The 18,897-nt window shown below is 37.9% G+C and overlaps 2 protein-coding genes and 1 long non-coding RNA gene across 6 annotated transcripts; 1 reads left to right on the forward strand and 2 right to left on the reverse strand.

The window, feature by feature from the left end:
- Window positions 1-518: 518 nt before the first annotated feature.
- Window positions 519-1,396, reverse strand: LOC116618531. Its single transcript, XR_004296233.2, has 2 exons — window positions 1,133-1,396; window positions 519-666 (listed from the first exon to the last, which is right to left on the reverse strand). It is a non-coding gene; the product is annotated as an uncharacterized LOC116618531 (long non-coding RNA).
- On the forward strand, window positions 547-6,944 carry LOC116618565 (keratin-associated protein 10-9). 2 transcript variants are annotated; one of them, XM_048722885.1, is made up of 4 exons: window positions 547-677; window positions 2,040-2,130; window positions 4,069-4,158; window positions 4,289-6,944. In XM_048722885.1, exons 1-4 carry the CDS (start codon window positions 609-611, stop codon window positions 5,545-5,547), a joined length of 1,509 nt encoding a protein of 502 aa, XP_048578842.1. In that variant the 5' UTR covers window positions 547-608; the 3' UTR covers window positions 5,548-6,944. The 2 variants fall into 2 exon arrangements, with proteins under 2 accessions (XP_048578842.1, XP_048578843.1); XM_048722886.1 differs by lacking the exon at window positions 547-677 and adding an exon at window positions 1,463-1,596.
- Window positions 5,956-16,188, reverse strand: LOC5512952 (ribitol 5-phosphate transferase FKRP). Of its 3 annotated transcripts, XM_032382438.2 has the most exons (4): window positions 15,948-16,188; window positions 15,687-15,825; window positions 7,451-7,676; window positions 5,956-6,772 (listed from the first exon to the last, which is right to left on the reverse strand). In XM_032382438.2, exons 3-4 carry the CDS (start codon window positions 7,606-7,608, stop codon window positions 6,202-6,204), a joined length of 729 nt encoding a protein of 242 aa, XP_032238329.2. In that variant the 5' UTR covers window positions 7,609-7,676; window positions 15,687-15,825; window positions 15,948-16,188; the 3' UTR covers window positions 5,956-6,201. The 3 variants fall into 3 exon arrangements, with proteins under 3 accessions (XP_032238329.2, XP_001633221.3, XP_048578844.1); XM_001633171.3 differs by lacking the exon at window positions 15,687-15,825; XM_048722887.1 differs by lacking the exons at window positions 15,687-15,825; window positions 15,948-16,188 and adding an exon at window positions 12,953-13,745.
- Between the last annotated feature and the right edge of the window lie 2,709 nt (window positions 16,189-18,897).

The raw sequence follows: 18,897 nt of genomic DNA on the forward strand, positions 1-18,897 counted from the left end.
GTCAAATCTTTATCTCACTAATCTTGAAAAGCCCTGAGACCCAGGCCGTCAAGAGATTGACCGAGCAGGTTTGAAGGTCACCCAAATATTCATGTGTTTATTTTCGCGATGGTTTGCCACTCAAAATGTCACGTGATTTTTAGTGCAAATTAGTACAATTAGCTCAACATCCCCTATGTTATTAAAGAAGGCCAATCACGCCGCCATTTTATGCTCCCGCTCAATACCGAGTCACACAAAGCATCCATTTCCACCGGCTAATTCAAGCGAGTAACCAAGATATTTAATCAAATATCGTCAATAACGTATCAGACTTCATTCGTAGACTATTATTTTGAAGAATCCTTGCAAATTAAACGGTGATAAACAATAACATATGAGTGGATGATCGACATTCTTTAAGCTTTTGTTTTCATTGAAAGATTTGTTCTTTCGCTTTTGGTGTGACTGTCGCAGCCATTTTGTTTTTTTCGCTATCTATTTGTTTCATGGGAGGGGAGGGACAGGAGACGGGTGAAAACAGGTAACTGATTGATATATTTACAGCCAACTGACTCCAATAAATAATACATGTCTTGTGACCGGGTGTCAAGCCATTTGCATCTTCGATGACAAATCACCGTCCCAAGCAGGACAAACGTCCAAGCAACTCACATGTGAATCCTCCTACAATGAAGGTAAAAGACTTAGTTTTGCTGAAACATGGATATAGCCATGTCTGTTATATATTATGCGTATGTTTATTTATGGTTTAAGTTCATAAGTACAAGTATTGTTTAGTAAACAAAAGAGCTTGAGTTTCGTGTGAATGACCCGTGACGAGCTTTTGGTCATCAGCCGTTACAGAAAGGTTGACCTTGAATGAAGATTTCACTCCATAAATCACTCAGATCATAAGGCGTGTGATGTTTCAAGCTAGAGAAATGTATTTGGTTATTTCTTAACTCAACTACTAGAGAAAACACTATATTTTCATGTTTCTATTCCAGGATTTTTATAGTTATCTTAGCCCATTGAACTATTTAGAAAAAACACTACCTGCGAATAGAAAAGTGAAGAATAAGGCAGAAATGTTACGTTCTATTTAAGTCCTGACATAACGTAATGTGTTTAAAGAGTACAAAGTACATACCAGCATTCGGACACTCTTGTGACCGGACCGGTCCATATCCGGAACACCATAAAAAGCACCGTTTTACCTTGTAATTAAATACGGGAACAAAAGTGTTTTTTTATACATATATATAGAAATTCTGACGTAAATTAAAAGGACGTCCTTTGGTTCAATCCCATTTAAAACATGGAAGGGATAACTAAAGGTTATATTGTGACTGTATAAATAAAGATCCATATGATCACAATCATATCATCAATCAGTGGCATTCGTTTTTCTAAATGGTCTAAAAGAGCCTGGGGCGAGCGCGCGGGAGACCTGTGGTGTTCTAATAACGCTAGGGCCTGGGCTTTTTTCAAAATGGCGGCCTGCAAAATCGTAGTTAACACAAATTTCTGCAAGTTTACGTGGAAGTTCTCGAGCTACACAGTTCTAGGGCGACAAAAACGCAAGAAGATGATTAAAGCGGATTTCCAAATATGGTGAGCGAGCTTGAAAAACGAAAGTTTTCAAAACAAGATTGATTGATATGGAAATCAATAATTGCACAATTTCCACAATACCTTGTATCAGCATCTCTTTGTCGTAGGTGTAAAGAGTGTCTCTGATATAGTAACTTTATGTGATGTTACACTCTATTACACAGAGCCGGTCAGGCCACGTAAGATTTGGGGGGGGGGGGGGGGGGGGTGACATATTGAGAAAATATTTTTTTGGGAGCACAGCCACGCCCCTACTGGTTATTACCTTATAATTTTTAAAAATATTAAGGGAGAGGGCACATGCTCCCAGTGCCCCATTGTCAGTAACACTGTTATATCTGTAAATGCTTCGAGAGACTCACAAAGGACCTGCATTTTTAGAGATTCACAATTTGATTCACAAAAAGATTCACAAATTTCACAATGACATTCTTTTTTTCCAGAACCTGCGCCTCTTGTTCCTCGTTTTTACAATAACATTCAATTACCCATCATGCATAGAGGGCAAGCACAAGCCAGAGCACCATGCAAAAGGTGAATATTCTATATCTATCCCTATATTCTATTTATATCCCTTTGTTCTATTTGTATCCCTATATTCTATTTATATCCCTGTATTCTATTTATATCCCTATATTCTATTTATATCCCTATATTATATTTATATCCCTATATTCTATTTGTATCCCTTTGTTCTATTAATATCCCTATATTCTGTTTATATCCCTATATTCTGTTTATATCCCTATATTCTATATATATCCCTATATTCTGTTTATATCCCTATGTTCTACTTATATTCCTGTATTCTATTTATATCCCTGTATTCTATTTATATCCATATATTCTGTTTATATCCCTATATTCTATTTATATCCCTATATTCTATTTATATCCCTATATTCTATTAATATCTCTATATTCTATTTATATCCCTATATTCTATTTATACCCCTATATTTTATTTATATCCCTGTATTCTATTTATATCCCTATATTCTATTTATATCCCTATATTCTGTTCATATCCCTGTATTCTATTTATATCCCTATATTCTATTTATATCCCTATATTCTATTCATATCCCTGTATTCTATTTATATCCCTATATTCTATTCATATCCCTATATTATATTTATATCCCTATATTCTATTCATATCCCTATATTCTATTTAGATCCCTATATTCTATTTATATCCCTATATTCTATTTATATCCCTATATATTATTTATATCCCTGTATTCTATTTATATCCATATATTCTATTTTTATCCATATATTCTATTTATATCCCTATGTTCTACTTATATTCCTGTATTCTATTTATATCCCTGTATTCTATTTATATCCCTATATTCTGTTTATATCCCTATATTCTATTTATATCCCTATATTCTATTCATATCCCTAAATTATATTTATATCCCTATATTCTATTCATATATCTATATTCTATTTATATCCCTATATTCTATTTATATCCCTATATATTATTTATATCCCTGTATTCTATTTATATCACTATATATTTTTTATATCCCTATATTCTATTCATATCCCTGTATTCTATTTATATCCCTATTATCTATTTATATCCCTATATTCTATTTATATCCCTATATTCTATTCATATCCCTGTATTCTATTTATATCCCTATATTCTATTTATATCCCTATATTTTATTTATATCCCTATATTCTATTTATATCCCTATATTCTATTTATATCCCTGTATTCTATTTATATCCCTGTATTCTATATATATCCCTATATTATATTTATATCCCTATATTATATTTATATCCCTATATTATATTCATATCCCTATATTCTATTCATATCCCTATATTCTATTTATATCCCTATATTCTATTTATATCCCTATATTCTATTGATATCCCTATATTCTATTTATATCCCTGTATTCTATTTATATCCCTATATTATATTCATATCCCTATATTATATTTATATCCCTATATTATATTTATATCCCTATATTCTATTTATATCCCTATATTCTATTTATATCCCTATATTCTATTTATATCCCTGTATTCTATTTATATCCCTATATTCTATTCATATCCCTATATTCTATTTATATCCCTGTATTCTATTTATATCCCTGTATTCTATTTATATCCCTGTATTATATTTATATCCCTATATTATATTTATATCCCTATATTATATTCATATCCCTATATTATATTCATATCCCTATATTATATTCATATCCCTATATTCTATTCATATCCCTATATTATATTTATATCCCTATATGATATTTATATCCCTATTTTTTGCTCATCATCACATACGTACATGCGATCTTTTAACGATTCTATGTTATTTTGTTGTTTCATTATCACGCACGTGCACGTGCTCGTATTAACACGACCCTGTTAATTCTTAGCTCATCATGGCACACAGAAATGTACTCTTATTACAGTCTGTTTTTTAAGGTCGTCATCAAGCACGTGCGAGCCACGCCCTCTCGAAGAAACAGTTCATTCCCTCCATATACAACGGTTTTAGACGAAGCAAAGCCCCAAGTACGTACTAGGGCAGCCTTCTTCTGGAAATACATCTCCGTTTTACTTCTCAGATTTAAGCAGAAAGTGGTCGCTGTAATCAATCCTGTCAGCACTATAGATTAGATATAATCAACACTTCTCTTTACAGAGCGCTGTGACCCGTCCTGCCAGCACTTCTGTACGCCAGACTGTGATTTCGCCTGCTGCATTCCGGCCCCGCCCAAACCCGCTACCCGGAGGAGAGAGGAGTGTGCTTCCTACTGTCCGCGCTCATGCTACCCGCAGTGTAAGCCTTCCTGTTGCAACGTGAGGCGTTCCTCAGCCTACCGCAGCCACCTTCCCGCCCATTTTGGCTATGTTCGCCCTCCTCCCGCCCTTGTCCAGACAGCTTCCTTCTCTGAATCTACGCCCCCGTCCTGCCCGGCGAACTGTCCCTCATATTGCTATCCTACTTGTTCGTACTCTTGCTGTAGTCCTCGTGCAGCTTCGCTCCGTAATTCCCTTCCAATCCGCCGCACAGAGGATCCATTCCGCCGATTTCAAGGATTGCAGAGCTCATTTCGCGCGGTCGTACCTCAATATGCTCCCGCGGGAATGGCTATTGGTCAGCGGCGGTGTCCAGAGCCATGCGCACGGGATTGTTTCCCAACATGCACTCCGGCATGCTGTCAGTTGCCGGCACAGCAAACTTACTCTCAACAGCCTTACCAATCTTACGCACCCCTCCCCCCAGCTGGTCAATCCGCCTTCATCCCCCCCTCACCAATGAGCGAGGGATCAAGGATCTCAAAGGTCATACTCCCCCACCTCCCTCCCCCTGCGTCTTGTCCGGCCTCCTGCCCTGCGCAGTGCGCCCCTATATGCTCACCCTTCTGCTGTTCAGAAGCCCAACCACCTCCTCCACCCCCACCCCCACCCTCTGAGGGACCGTCATGCCCTGGGAGCTGCGCACAGTCGTGCTACCCACAATGTACTCCGAGCTGTTGCATGACTCAGCCCCCACAATTCCCACAGGGGGCACCAGTGTCCGTTCAAATACCTCCCCAGTCCACCCCTCCACAGTCGACACCCCTTTCGTGTCCAGGCTCCTGCTCGCTCTCGTGCTTCCCACAATGCACCTCCAGCTGTTGCTTACAAAACCAACTCCAGCCACCCCTCCCTCCCGCGCTCCCACCCGCTCTCCCTCCGGCTGCTCCTCTGATAGTACTAATCCCCCGCCCTCCCCCCGTGTGTCCGGCGCCGTGCCCCCCCTCATGTTACCCACAATGCGACAAGGCGTGCTGCTGCATGAAGAGCAAACGGAAGCGGAAGCGATCGATACAGAAAGTGCAAAGCCACCACAAGCGATCATTGGAGGAGGAGCTAGACAGGCGGGCGAATATTGGTATGTGCGCCACGGACAGATGACGTCATCTCCAATCACGTGACTATTTGCCGGAATAATGATATATTTCTGAACATGTGATCATGAGGCGCATGAAAATTGATGAGCAAGATAGCAGGCGACTTGCACACAGAAATCACGTGTGTTTTTTTTGCGTGGAATATTCAAGCCAAAATAAATCGGTGAAATGGCTGTTCCTGTCACTCCAGAGAGGGACGAAAATATAAAACCTTTTAATGAAAGCATGTCCTTTTTGGCAAAAATAATTTCTTGCTGATTTGTAAGCGCTAAATAAGTTTTTTTTTGTTATTTCGCCGTAAAAACCTTGAGCATGCGAGTTACTTAGTGCAAGGTGCTTATTGCAAGTGAAACCAGGATACACATGCAATCTAGAAGAAGACGAAAATGTACGAGTGGAGGAGACTCGATGCTGATTGGTAGAGAATTATTTATAGTACCAAAGACATCATATTGAGAAAAAAAAAAAAAGCATTTTACAAACATTATAAAGCCCGAACCCTGCGTTGACAACATAGCTAGAGGGGTATTTTGTCATTTGTTTGGGTTTGTTAAAAATAAAAATATAGATGGTATTATCGGGTAGAGTTTCTCAGTTATCAAAACGTCGCACATGTGTATCGTGTCACACAACGCTCCATTCAAGCTCCATGTTCGTGTCACGTGTCGTGGCAAGCTTGAGGTTTCACTACTTTCCACCAGTCATCCGGGTACAAATGCTTCAAAATTTCAAACTCTCCTCTCGGAAGACCTATCTCAAACGATCCAAACTTTGTCTTTGGTAACGGCAATTTGACAAGCCACGTCGGGAATGTATGATGTCTACGGTAATGTACGTACAAGAGCCATGGCTCGATACCAGTCCTCCACAATACTCCGCCATAATCTCTAAATAGAAACAAATCCACCTCAAGTTTCCCGCCGATTTTAGTAAAATGGAATTTCCCAGCTTGAGCCAGTCCATTTCTAAATTCGATCCCAGCCGCTTTAAACTTCGCTGAGAATTCCCTGAAGTCTATGCTATCAAAGTCTTCTCTTCGCATACCCATGTCTACGTCATTGTCCCAAGGGAGAGGGGCATCGTAGCGCATTGCCCCGTATATCGACCCGTACATAAGCCAATGTGGCAGTTCCATTGAGTCGAGAATGGTGTGTATTTGGAATGCGAGGTCCATCAAATGCTTCCTTTCATCTTTGCTGAAGTAACATCCAACTCTATTCGTAGTGTACCTGAAACGGTATCTGGTCAACTCGCCACCATAGCCAGCTCGCTACCACCAATGGTCAACTCGCCACCGGTGGGAAGTTAACCATTGGTGGAGGCGAGTTGGTATGTAACATTATACGATGGAAATGAAGTAGCTTGACTAAAAGAAATTAAAGTAGATGAACAAACAAACTATTCAAGAAGTTTAAAATATTTCAGTTTAATGGAGGGGTTCTTGTGTGAGCTATTTGCATAAATAAACTAGTTATTTAGGATATGAGACCTCTAGCATATTGCTGAAAAGGCAAATTTCGTAGCTGCAAAATTCGGCGGTATGTCCAAAAATCCAATATTGAATCTGGGTGGAGGGGGGGGGGGGGTATGGGTATTGACTCTAAGCCTGTCTTTGTCGAGTTATTTAGAGTTAATGCTTCCAAAGCAACATAAGTAAGACTGTAACTTGTCTATACTTTAGCGAAAACAAAAGATTGAGTTATAAACGTCATCCTCTTAGAAAGACCAGGCGCTTACCCTAGGATTGGCTAAAGTGTGTTTGGGTTGGGAGGGGGCGGGGGGTAGTCGTGCGGTCGCACGCTTCTTTACGTTGTTGTTTGGAAGAAAGAAAAACGGTTGAAATATACGAGACAGAACGCATTTCCACAGCTAAAACTCCCTAATAAAGGTAAATATTCGTTACATACCTACTATAGCTGGGGAGCTGCCCAAAAAAGAACAGAACAAGAACCAATGAGAGAAGGGCACACGAGATAAGGCGGTGCCTTATTCGGTACTGGCGGTGCCAGTTCGCTGAGCGACCCGTGTCTTTTTTCATAATCTTCTGCGTATGGTTTAGTAGCATCCTCGAGAAGGATTCCAAGAGGGAACACAAGGCAAACAATCACTTGATAGCTGCTTTGCTTTTATCGCCTGTAAGAGAATTTAATATACAGCTATTTCAAACTAAGCTGCAGAATCTTCTAGAATATCTATAATGCAAGTGCCGTATTCCGCAGTGGTTCATGGGTAATACAAATAGTTGAATCATGGCCTTGGAAAGTCATGGCGATAAATAAGAATAGTCTTTTTTCTAATTCGCTCAGTCAATTCTTTATTAGGACATTACATAACCATATTTGGAAGTCCACTTCCAATCATTTTTTCGCTTTTCATCGTCTTAATGTGCACTAAGAGAATTTAAATTTGTAAATTTGCAGGGATAATTGTTCACTAACGACCTGACGTTTCAGATCATCACATGTTTCCCGCGCACTCGCCCCAGGCTATTTCAGAACAAAAAAAATGACAGTCATTGATTGACATGACAAGCAATCATGAGTGTTTGATTATGTAGCAAAATTAAGATCTTAAAATCTTGATAAGATTTTTAACAATAACAAACTAGTGGCCCATCAACACTCTTTAAGATAGATAGATGTTTTATTGTTATATACATGGCAGCCACTAGGCTGAATTGTGTAAACAGGTAGTAAAGATTACGAAAATTCACAAGTTCTGGAAATTGCACTAGTTCAAACATTACAGTTTTGTACTGGTCCGCGCTCGACCCAGACACCACCACCCGGCTGGACAAGAATCCATTCGCCGAAATTGCACGAACTTAGTAAGTACAGAACAGGAACCATCATTCTTTTCATTACAGCCTCCAAATTCAACTAAACCAAAAACAATTACTTCTACTTACTTATCACTTTCTGTTGCTAACCTACAAGATTCGCTAGGGACAATGTTCGTTTACCTTTTCAATATTATCATGTTATAGAAAAATGTTTAAATCATGCTACAAATTCATTCTTCTTTTATATATTTTTTTTAACAGAGAGTTATTTTCTAGTTCTTTTTGTTGAATATTCAATACACTATATAAATATATAACGTCTAAAATTTCAGTTCGTGTGGCTGGGCCGTTATTTTTGGAGCAAAAATAACGATGTTCTTAAATTTTAGTGTTTATAAAAATATTATGCCCAATGAATTATTAGGAAGAGAAATACACGAATGATCAATAGCAATAATATAAGGTTGTTATTATGAGCACACTTTGGCATTTAAGAAAGCATCAGGACTAAAAAAGAAATATTTTCTGATATTTGAGGCTCGGGCATGTTCTTAGGATGTTCTTAAACATTGACGAAATCTCAGGCTGGACCACGTTCTTATAAAAAGGTTCTTATTAAAAAAATGGGTGTTATCGATATATTCAGATATTGGGATATATTTACTCAGGAAAAACAACAACAAAATATATATAAACATAATTATCTTTTTATCGACCATCTTCTAGTTTAGAGCGAATTATTTAAGCTATTTATCTAATTTTCAAGCATGGACGTTAGTCTACAAAGGAGGAGGCAATGTTATGAAGGTTTAATATTCAGTTTTCACTAGCTGTGAAAATTAGCAAATACGCAAGTTCTGGATATTAAACTAGTTAAAACATTTTATTCGATGTTGAAAATATGCTCCTATTTGTCTTCTTGTGCTCCTGAACGCGTACTCTAGGTAGCCTTTGGTAGCGGCTTTAACAGACGGTGTATCTCATCGTTACATTTGTTTACCTTTACTGTCTACTCCCTTAATTTCATGGCAGAGGAGATTCGTTTTGTATCCTTAAACTCTTTTCAAAGCTTTCCTTTGTCATCTTTAAATTTGCTGACAGTTAATTGTTATCACAAATATTTCAACATAGCTCAGCGATGGAAGCAAAGAGACAACACCCGAAGACCTCGGTTTATCCTTTCGTGTCTGCAGACCGTACTTTTTCGTGTTTTTGATGGGGGATTCGTTCCTGCTTTCTCTTTGCTTACTTTTTTTCGCCGAATGGTTTTAAAAACCGCGCGCTTTCTTTTCCGGAGACGGAAAAATCAAGCGTCCCTGTATTGGACCGACCGACCGACCGACCGATCGATCGATCAATCTTTTTTTAACACAGATTATTTTCATAAAAATTACAATATAAAACTATGCTCTTCCAAACGGCTGTGTATTATTAAAAAAATATATCTTTCTATTTACCTTGAAATTAAGAGATTTTCAAAAATTTTGGTAAGATGTATTTTTTTATATTGTTTGAAAGGCTATTCCACAGGACAGCACCTCTATATTGGAAACCGTGTTTCCCTGTTTTCTTATTTGGTGTGACCACAAACAAACTACCCGACAAATTTCTAAGATTGTACTTATGAATTTGATGCAAATTTATGTATATCTTTGAGAGGTAGTCTGGAGTTCCTCCATTTTGGGTTTTGTACATATTCATTGCTAACTGTTTAGCCCTCCTGGTCTCAAGGTTATCCCATTTTCCTCATTCAGTATATCCCTCGACCGTTGTCATAGGTCGAAAAGGTCAAAGCCCTGGCTGCCCTGTTTTGTAGTATCTGGAGGGTGTTCGACATCCCTTTGCCGCATGTCCTCCATACAGCACTGCAATAATCAAAATATGGCTGTATGAAGGGGTTGTATATTAAAATTCTAGTTTCATGGGGAACAAAATGCCAAGCCTTTCTGAGTGCCCCAACTCCTCCAGATACTTTCTTTACCATTTGGTCAATTTGATTTTTCCAGCTTAGGGTTTGATCTATCTCAACTCCCAGGTTTTTATAGCTTATTTCTCGTTTAAGAAGTTACCCATCTGCCTTCTTTTCAGTGGTGGTAGATTCCTTATGTTATGTGGACTAGCTATTATGGTATATTTTGTTTTGATTACATTTAGGCTCAATTTGTTTGCCTTCAGCCATGTACAGACTTCTCTTAAGTCTTCGTTCATGTTTTTCCCCTAAGGTGCATGGTTCTGCACTTGCCACAGTAAGGCTGGCGTCATCTGCATACATTCGAACGCTAGAGTTTAGATAGCATGCAGGAAGGTCATTGATGTAAACTATAAAGGTATAAATAAAAGCGGTCCTAATATGGATCCTTGTGGTATTCCGCATTTGATTTCACAGTCACCTGACAGAGCCTTGCCAATGCTTGTTTTCTGTTCCCTCTTTGTTAGATAAGAAGAGAACCACTTGATGCTTGTTGTACCATAACTGTATAGGCTGGGTTTGGCTAGCAATATCTCGTGGTTCATATTATTTATCAAATTCTTTTTTTTCAAGTCGGAGAATATAACACTATTTAGCAGACCCTTATCTATGTTTGTATACCATTCATTTGTTGCATCAAGGAGTGCTGTTTGTGTAGAGTGTTGTGGTCTAAAACCCGATTGAGTTTTAGAAAGTAGCTTATGCTCTGTCAGCTAACTGTAGTATTGATTAAAAAAATATGCTTTCAATACTTTTTGTGACTGCTGGTAGAACTGTGATATAGGTCGATATTTGTCGGGATTAGTTATAGCATCCTCCTTATAAATGGGAGTGACCCTGGCAGTTTTTCAATCTTCTGGATTGAAAAGTTCCATTAAAAATAGAATGGTTAAAGATATGAGTTAACGACGGGACAATAATTGATGCTGCCTCTTTCAACAATCTAGTGGACACTCCATCCAGCACACAGGTTTTGTTCAGAGGCAATGCTCTAATAAGCTTATCAACTTCAAAGATGGTTGTTTCTTTGATTTCAAATGGTCTACGTTCTGCTGGCTTTATGTAATTTGTGAACTGTCTTGTTGAAGGAGGCAGTTTAGAAGCTAATACAGGCCCGATTTCGGAGAAATGTGAGTTCAAAACATTGGATATTTTCTCTGGCGTAGTGTGGTCTTTGTTGTTATACTTCAAGTTTTTTAAAGGTTTTGAAGCCTGACTTTTACCTATCAAGGAGTTAATTCCTTTCCATGCTTTCTTGCAGCGATGACTAGAATTTCAACAGAGCGAGTAATCTAGTTTTTTTCGCACACAATTGACCTTTCAGTATTGCCTAATGGTGTTGATAACTTGTTGACAACCATCCAATGGCCTTCGACAGTAATTATTTTAATTGTTTTACCTTTAATGATGTTGATTCGCCAGTGACATTAAGTGTGAAAGCATTTAGAAATGTCTCGTAGCAGTGTTAATTTTCTAGGAAAGTTAGATAATGTCCGCCCGTGTTTTTGAACAAAAGCCATGCAAGGCGCATCAGTGGTACCAAAATCTCAGTAAAAAAACGAGGCATTTTTATAATGATAGAAGTGAAATGGTTATCGCAGACAAAAGTCAGTTGTTTAAAATAGCGTGACTGGTATACTTGTGTAGCAGGGGATATCGGGGACTATTTCCAAAGGTTTCCGAGCGGAGAAAGATTACTTTAACACACAATTTCGACGAGATTTTGCGCTGTGTAATTATCAACACGCTCGATCGCCATTACATAACTGAACATGTCCTGGCAAAGGTGCCTGGCCGGCGCGAGCGCGCTACATGAACGCCTAGGACTTTTCTTAACAAGTGACCGGAAATTGCGCTATGACACTTGCCATGTTATATAAATATCGTGTAATAAAATACACCCTACTTTTATAAGAACCTTTTTTTATAAGAACGTCCAGCCTGAGATTTCACATAATTTTAAGAACATGCTAAGAACATGACAAGGCTCAAATAGCAGCAAAATGTCGAGTTTTGTTTGTGTGGTGTATTCTAAAATGAAGAATCCAATTGTGATTATAATGCACCCTTAAATATTATTGCTACTGATCATTTGTGTGATTATCTTCCTAATAATGCATTGTTTGTCTTTTTTTAATTCATCTTGATCTTTTTGCACAGACCTCGGCCTCGGTCTGTGCAAAAAAGCCCGCGGGCTGAGATTTCCCAGTACGGACCTCGCGCTCGGTTAATAAGTAGTGTATATACACTAAAATTTAAGAACATCTTTAAGAACATCTTCAGCCTTAAATTGCACGTTCTCATAAAAGAAAAAGTGTACAAGAAATTTGCTTCTCAGATCTGTTTGTATTATCGTGGAAATATTTATTTCTGTGATTTTCACAGAGTTTACCCGGAAGTAAGATAATTCCCTGTGTTGCTGTTGCAACTGCGACGTCCATGTTATCGCAAAATATTGCAAAATAACCGCTGTTGTTGGTTTTTATATAATAAATTCCATCAGTGTCTATCATTCGACCACCCAAATACAATTCATTCATCATGAAATCACTTTAACCTGATAAGAACATATTTTAAAATGAAACAGAATAACATTTGCATTTGATGTGAAACAAGAGCATTCCGATACAAATATAGAGAAACACTTTCGTTACGCACCTTTTAGCCTCGATATCCATCAAGAAACTCGATCAAAGAAATTCACAGCAGAATGGGTAATTCTATTATACTTCGCGGACTAAATGAGTGGCAAATCTCCCACATGAAATATTCGCGCCTTCACGGACAAATAAGGAATTGTAGTTTCCTTGAACAAGCGCATTGTGAAGGGATATAAATAAGGGATATTAGAGTTATAAAGTGTTAATGATGAAACAGCTTAGACAAAACAAACGAATTGAATAATTATTCGTAAGCATTGGAGTCTATTATGTGTGGTAAAGCCACGCTGATACAGGTCGCCCGTTTATTTGCTGAAAAATATCCAAACAAAACAGTTTTTTTTTTGCTCTTTTCTAGACATACTAAAAGAAGAAACGCGATTTTTCTTTGTAAAGAGGCTTTGCGAAGTGTGTAAATCAAGTGTTGACTTGGTTATTTCATAACAAACAATAAAAAGAAAAAGCAAGCTAGAAAAAACAGTTTTTTTAAAACAAGATTACGGCCATACCTTCTTGTGGCGTAACGGTCACTCTATAATTTTATTTTTTGTGTTTCTTTAATTTCTAGTTTTCGCGATGTAAACACAGTCAAACATCTGTATGCATGCACTCAATAGGATAATTTGTCAGCGATTCACCAGCCTTAGCTTGAAATATCAATCACGTTCCCAGAGCCCAGTACCTTTCGCAGATCAAGCACGACACGGGCGCAGCAAATTGAACACATTTGTAATAACGGCCTTATTTGTAATAAGGTAGGTCACATTTGTAATAACGGCCTTATTTGTAATAAGGTAGGTCACATTTGTAATAACGGCCTTATTTGTAATAAGGTAGGTCACATTTGTAATAACGGCCGCATTTGTAATAAGATAGGTCACATTTGTAATAGAGAAGGCCACATTTGTAAAAACTAGCTATATCTCTTGAAAGAAACATCGTAGTGCAACCAAACGTGGAAGATGTCATGTAAGTGCATACCTGTCAACTTCCGAAAATCTCAGGGCTTGGAATTTTTTGGGGGTGGGAGGGGAAAAATATCTTTTTTTTGGGGGGGGGGGGTGGGTATACCCTCGCAGGCGTTTGCCGTATAGAAAGCTCTCGCTCACAAATCCACTGAAAATGTCACAAGGGTGTTAGATAAATTGCGCAAGGAAATTATTGTTTTAATTATTTAAATAAGAAAAAAACAGGCAAAACGTCGCATATCAAGAAAATTTAGCCAAAAATTGTCGTTTTTCCAAGACGCGGTCACTTCCATATATTCATTATTTAGAAAATCTGCACGATTCTTGACATTTTTTGGGGCTGCCGTACCGCAGGTGCTTCGCAAACTTTGTGAATTGTCTTCAGATGAGACTAAACAGTGACTGTGGCCATCTTTAGTCAATGGAGAAAGCCTCTGAAAAAAAAAATTCCTCTAAACCCCTAAAACAACAACGGTTTCTTCATATGGATTTTCTATACAATAATTTTTCGTAAGCAATAAATATCGCTAAAACGCTTGAGATCTGGTGCTCAACGCGGGAGGGAGGGAGAAAGGGTCCAAAATCTTGAGGCTCCCCCCAACGGGAAAGGTATGTAAGTGTAAAGGGGGGTGCAACGATATAGACACGTGGGTGATGTCGACACCCCTACCAATTGGTCGACCTATCGATTTGGTGACGTCAAAGATGACGTCACATGTCAAATAAACATCTCGTTGCACACTTACATGACACCTACCAAGTCTGATTTCGTACGATGTTCCATTCATGTGATATTAAAATTTTTGTTTCTTCGCCTCTTTCCCCTGCGTCATTTTCCTCCTCTATTCGCCTCCAGGAACCCCGCATAAAAAAGAAACGATTTTCTTTCTGATGAGAAAAGATGCCTGGTGAGGAGGCTACAGTCAAGAGCCAACTTGGTAATAAAATGCAAAATGGTATTCAGTAGTCTTTGAGGGTTTAACGGTCTACTTACATCTTATAATGAACTTGCCTAATAAATAGCGCGTCAGGGTTTCCTTAATTGCCAAACACTAAAACGTGCTGTATCGTGATACGTTAGCGTGACGTGACCGTTAACATGGAATAACCCAGCATCCGCTGTCTTAACATTAACTGTAGAAAATGATGTTTACAATGGTCTAGCGTTCGGCATGGAATACCGTAAATGTTAAAGAATGTCGATCAACCAATCCTTTATTATTAAAAATACAATGGTTATTTGCAAGAAAACTATCAAATATCAATTTACGAATGATGTCTTATTAGTTATTGACAATAATGACGCGTGCGCTAACAAAACCTGACGGTGCAGATCTTTTTCACAAAGTGACGTCCTTTAACGAGTTGACAAACGCTATGATGAGAGTTGAAATACAGCGTGACGAAAACAGCTCGATTGCGTGCCAGTTAACACCACCAAAATATAAAAGAAATGAGTGTTAATAAATATTAATTTATCTTTAAGTTAATGATTGAACCAGCTATACTGAGTTTCACAAACAAGAATAATTAAAGGCAATAAAAATAAAAGGAAGAAAATCCTAAGATATTAATATAAAACGACGTCATTCTTACCAACGTTGATATAATTGTTTTTGATAGTGTAAAATTGATATAAAACGACGCAATTCTTACCTCTGGTGCTATATAACTGTTTTTGGTAGCTAAAAATTACCCCAGTAATGCAATAAAATCAAACGAAAAAAATCCTTAGATATTAATATAAAACGATGTAATTCTTACCTCCGGTGCTATATAACTGTTTCTGGTAGTTTGAAATTACCCCAGTATTTTCCAATCGCGCTTCTAAGGCTTTCTTCGTTTTGTAACATTTAATACGTATCAGCTTGATTATTCTTTGCGTCTAGCACAACGCTGACTTCTAAACGACACATAGTAAGCTTTATATTGAAACGTGAATAAAGGAACGTGTGAGACATTTTTTTTTTGCAAACCTTAGAAAATATTGCTAAAAACCAGGTCGTGTTACTTTATTTGTGTTACCTTACTGAGCGGCTTTGATGTTTTGTTGGAGACTTAGCAAGAGTTGACGGCCAAAAGCTACAGAGAGGTATACGGCCAATATCTTTGTTTTTCAAATCACATCAGTAGTATGTAAATTTGTAGTTTCCAAAACACTTGAAGCCCTTGTCTCATCCGCCGTCTGGGTCGCATGTAGAAGCTAAGTCGTGGTGTCTATTTATAGCCATGACACCTTCGATGCCTCGAGGGAAGTTATCGCTCAAAGCACAGTTTGAAGGGGTGGGAGGGGAAAGGAAAGGGGGGAAGGGAAAGGGAAAGGGCGTGGTGTAGATGCCTATTCAAATAACATTGAGTTGATAACAGCAGTCAAGCGCGCCCCTTAGGGCCGATTCCTAAGTAATTCTATATACCTTTTTTTTTACTGTTTATCAAATTGACGTCTTGTAATCTCGTCATATCAATATTTGGGTGACCTTCATACCCACACGGCCGACCTCTTGGAGGTCTGGGTCTACGGGCTTTTCAAAATCAGTGATAAAAAGATTTGACCAAGCGATCAAGTTTTTCTAACAAATTTTGGCCGCGAGTCTCAATTTGACAGGAATAAGCATTTTTCACCAAGATTTCTGGAGATCCGGGAGCGAAAAAACTTTAGCTCTATAGGACACTATGTGGGGAATATGTTTGATATGGGTATTTCATTTATGTTTTCGGATGATAATATTTAATCGTCCGTATTTGATGGGCTACTGTTTTATCTTATTTATCGGAAACCGATTTAAGTGAGGGTTAGAAAATGGATGCGAGTGTTCTATGGGATTAAGGGCACGAATTAACAAAAATCAGCGATAGCATTTGATGCATATCTTTGCATTTCAAACGCTGCTCGCCAATATAACTACTCCCGTAACTTCTGTTACAAGTTGTTTTGAGCACAGAGTTTTCATCGAAAAAGTGAATTGTTGCAGGATTCAAGTTACTAATCTTATCTAAAAACACATTGGTTCGATGAAACCACGTTCTCTGTTGTTGTCGATTCAACACGAGTAACACTTATCTTTTTATGAGATTAGCAAATCTAATATAATGATGGTTTTTTTTTATAGAAGTGCTTGGGACGTCCGCTGGGTGCACAACTCCACCAAGAACAAGTCTCTGTCGAATTTCAGCAACATATGTACTTGGCATGATCAGCTTTAGTGCTCAACAAATCCCACAACATCGGGCGTTATTTTTGGGCGTGGGTACGCTGACTTAATGCATTTCGCAAAAAAATTATAATTCTCGTCAAATTAGCAATCTCGTTTGGCGAATGTGACGGTGAGATGGACGGTGTAGGTACAAAACTCTTTTACGATAAATGACTGGAAGTTTACATCCGCTCTGGTAAACGCCCCCTCTACTATTTTTTTGAACATGTGAAATCGGTAGCATTTTACAATATGCCCTTGGCAAAATGTAAGGAACAAATAAGATTCGTTTTCCAGAAAGCGCAAGAGGGTTGCCGCTCAAAATTCAAACGTTTCAGAGATAAATAGTGAGCGTTTGCGAAGGTTTAAAAATACGATTGAGCGAGCTGCTTTCCCACGGTCGTTTTTCATTGGCTGAACTTTTTCTTAAATGTTTACGGTGTTCAAGCCGAATCTGATTGGTCAAAGTTGTTCAGCATGGCCCGCTTTCTGTGTCCTCACTGTAACAAGGCAAATATCAGGGTTCTTTCCTGATTGAAAAAATTCCCATAATGGCGGCCACCTCAAATTATTTCAACGTGAATTGTTATGCTAATGCGTTTTCCAAACGAGACTTTTGATTGGCCGCCAAGAAATAGCCCTTAGCGATCATTCGCTATTTCAGTGTATAATACAGAAGATTTACTATCCTATTATAGTCCATAGGCCAGGCAAGATTTTATTATCATTTCGGGGACTAACAATCACTATGTCCAATGCGAAGAGGACACTGAGAGGGTTTAAAAAAAATGTATGATAGCCATTTTGAAAATGTAGCTAAATTACTTATTTTTATGATTGAAATATAAAAAATGCGATGAAAACGAGGCTCTAGATAAAAAAGCGACGAAATAATGAATAAAATGGTATTTATGAAAAAAACAAACGAAATTCAGAAAGAACAATTAGAACAGACTGCAAATCCAGTCTTTCTCTGCGAAAAGGGATTTATTAGGTGCAAGAGACTTGCTGCTTTTGCAGTGCATTCTGGGTAATCAAGATGGCGGCGGCCATGCAAGGTAATACAATTCTTTTGTTTTCATCGCTATTTTTTTTCTTTTGGACATAAAGCTGTTGGTTTTAACATGGACAGGGATATGTCTGAATGTGTCTTGCATAATAATATTGACATTTAATGCTGCTAACAGTTCAATTGCGATAGAAAAGCGGTCTGAAGTTTGAGCCTAGATGTTGGTCAACGACAGGGTGAACCCTTAACAGATCTTGAGAGACCTCCAGGACTGCAGCACGTTTAGTGCTTCTGCCGCATGAACAATCTTGTGTTTTCGCCCTACGGCCAATACAAAGGGTCATCGTGTACTAATTCCCTCTCAATCGGGTCTTAATTTTAAAGAAATTATAAAAACTTCCGACATTAAATATCTATTTTCAAAGAAAAACTATACCATGAGAATAATTATATTATAAGTATAATGTGTCCACATACTTTCTAGATTTATACTGAATCAATGACATGATTATCGAGAGCCGCTAAGCACTATTTGTATGAGAACCTGTTTTCATCACGTATAGTCATTTATGAAAACGAAATGTCTGCAAGATCAAAGTGGTATTGACAAGGATGAAAAATCTGTGCATTTAACTCAAAATAACTGAACCAATTCTAATAACGTTGATTTTTTATCCTAATTGTGTAGAAATATATATCTCTAGAAATCTATAGTGGTATAAATTCCTTTTTATCTAAAGTATGCATTTTTTTTCGATATTTTAATGATTTG

This window comes from Nematostella vectensis, chromosome 15 (assembly GCF_932526225.1).
Source record: "Nematostella vectensis chromosome 15, jaNemVect1.1, whole genome shotgun sequence".
Taxonomy (NCBI): Eukaryota; Metazoa; Cnidaria; class Anthozoa; order Actiniaria; family Edwardsiidae; genus Nematostella; species Nematostella vectensis.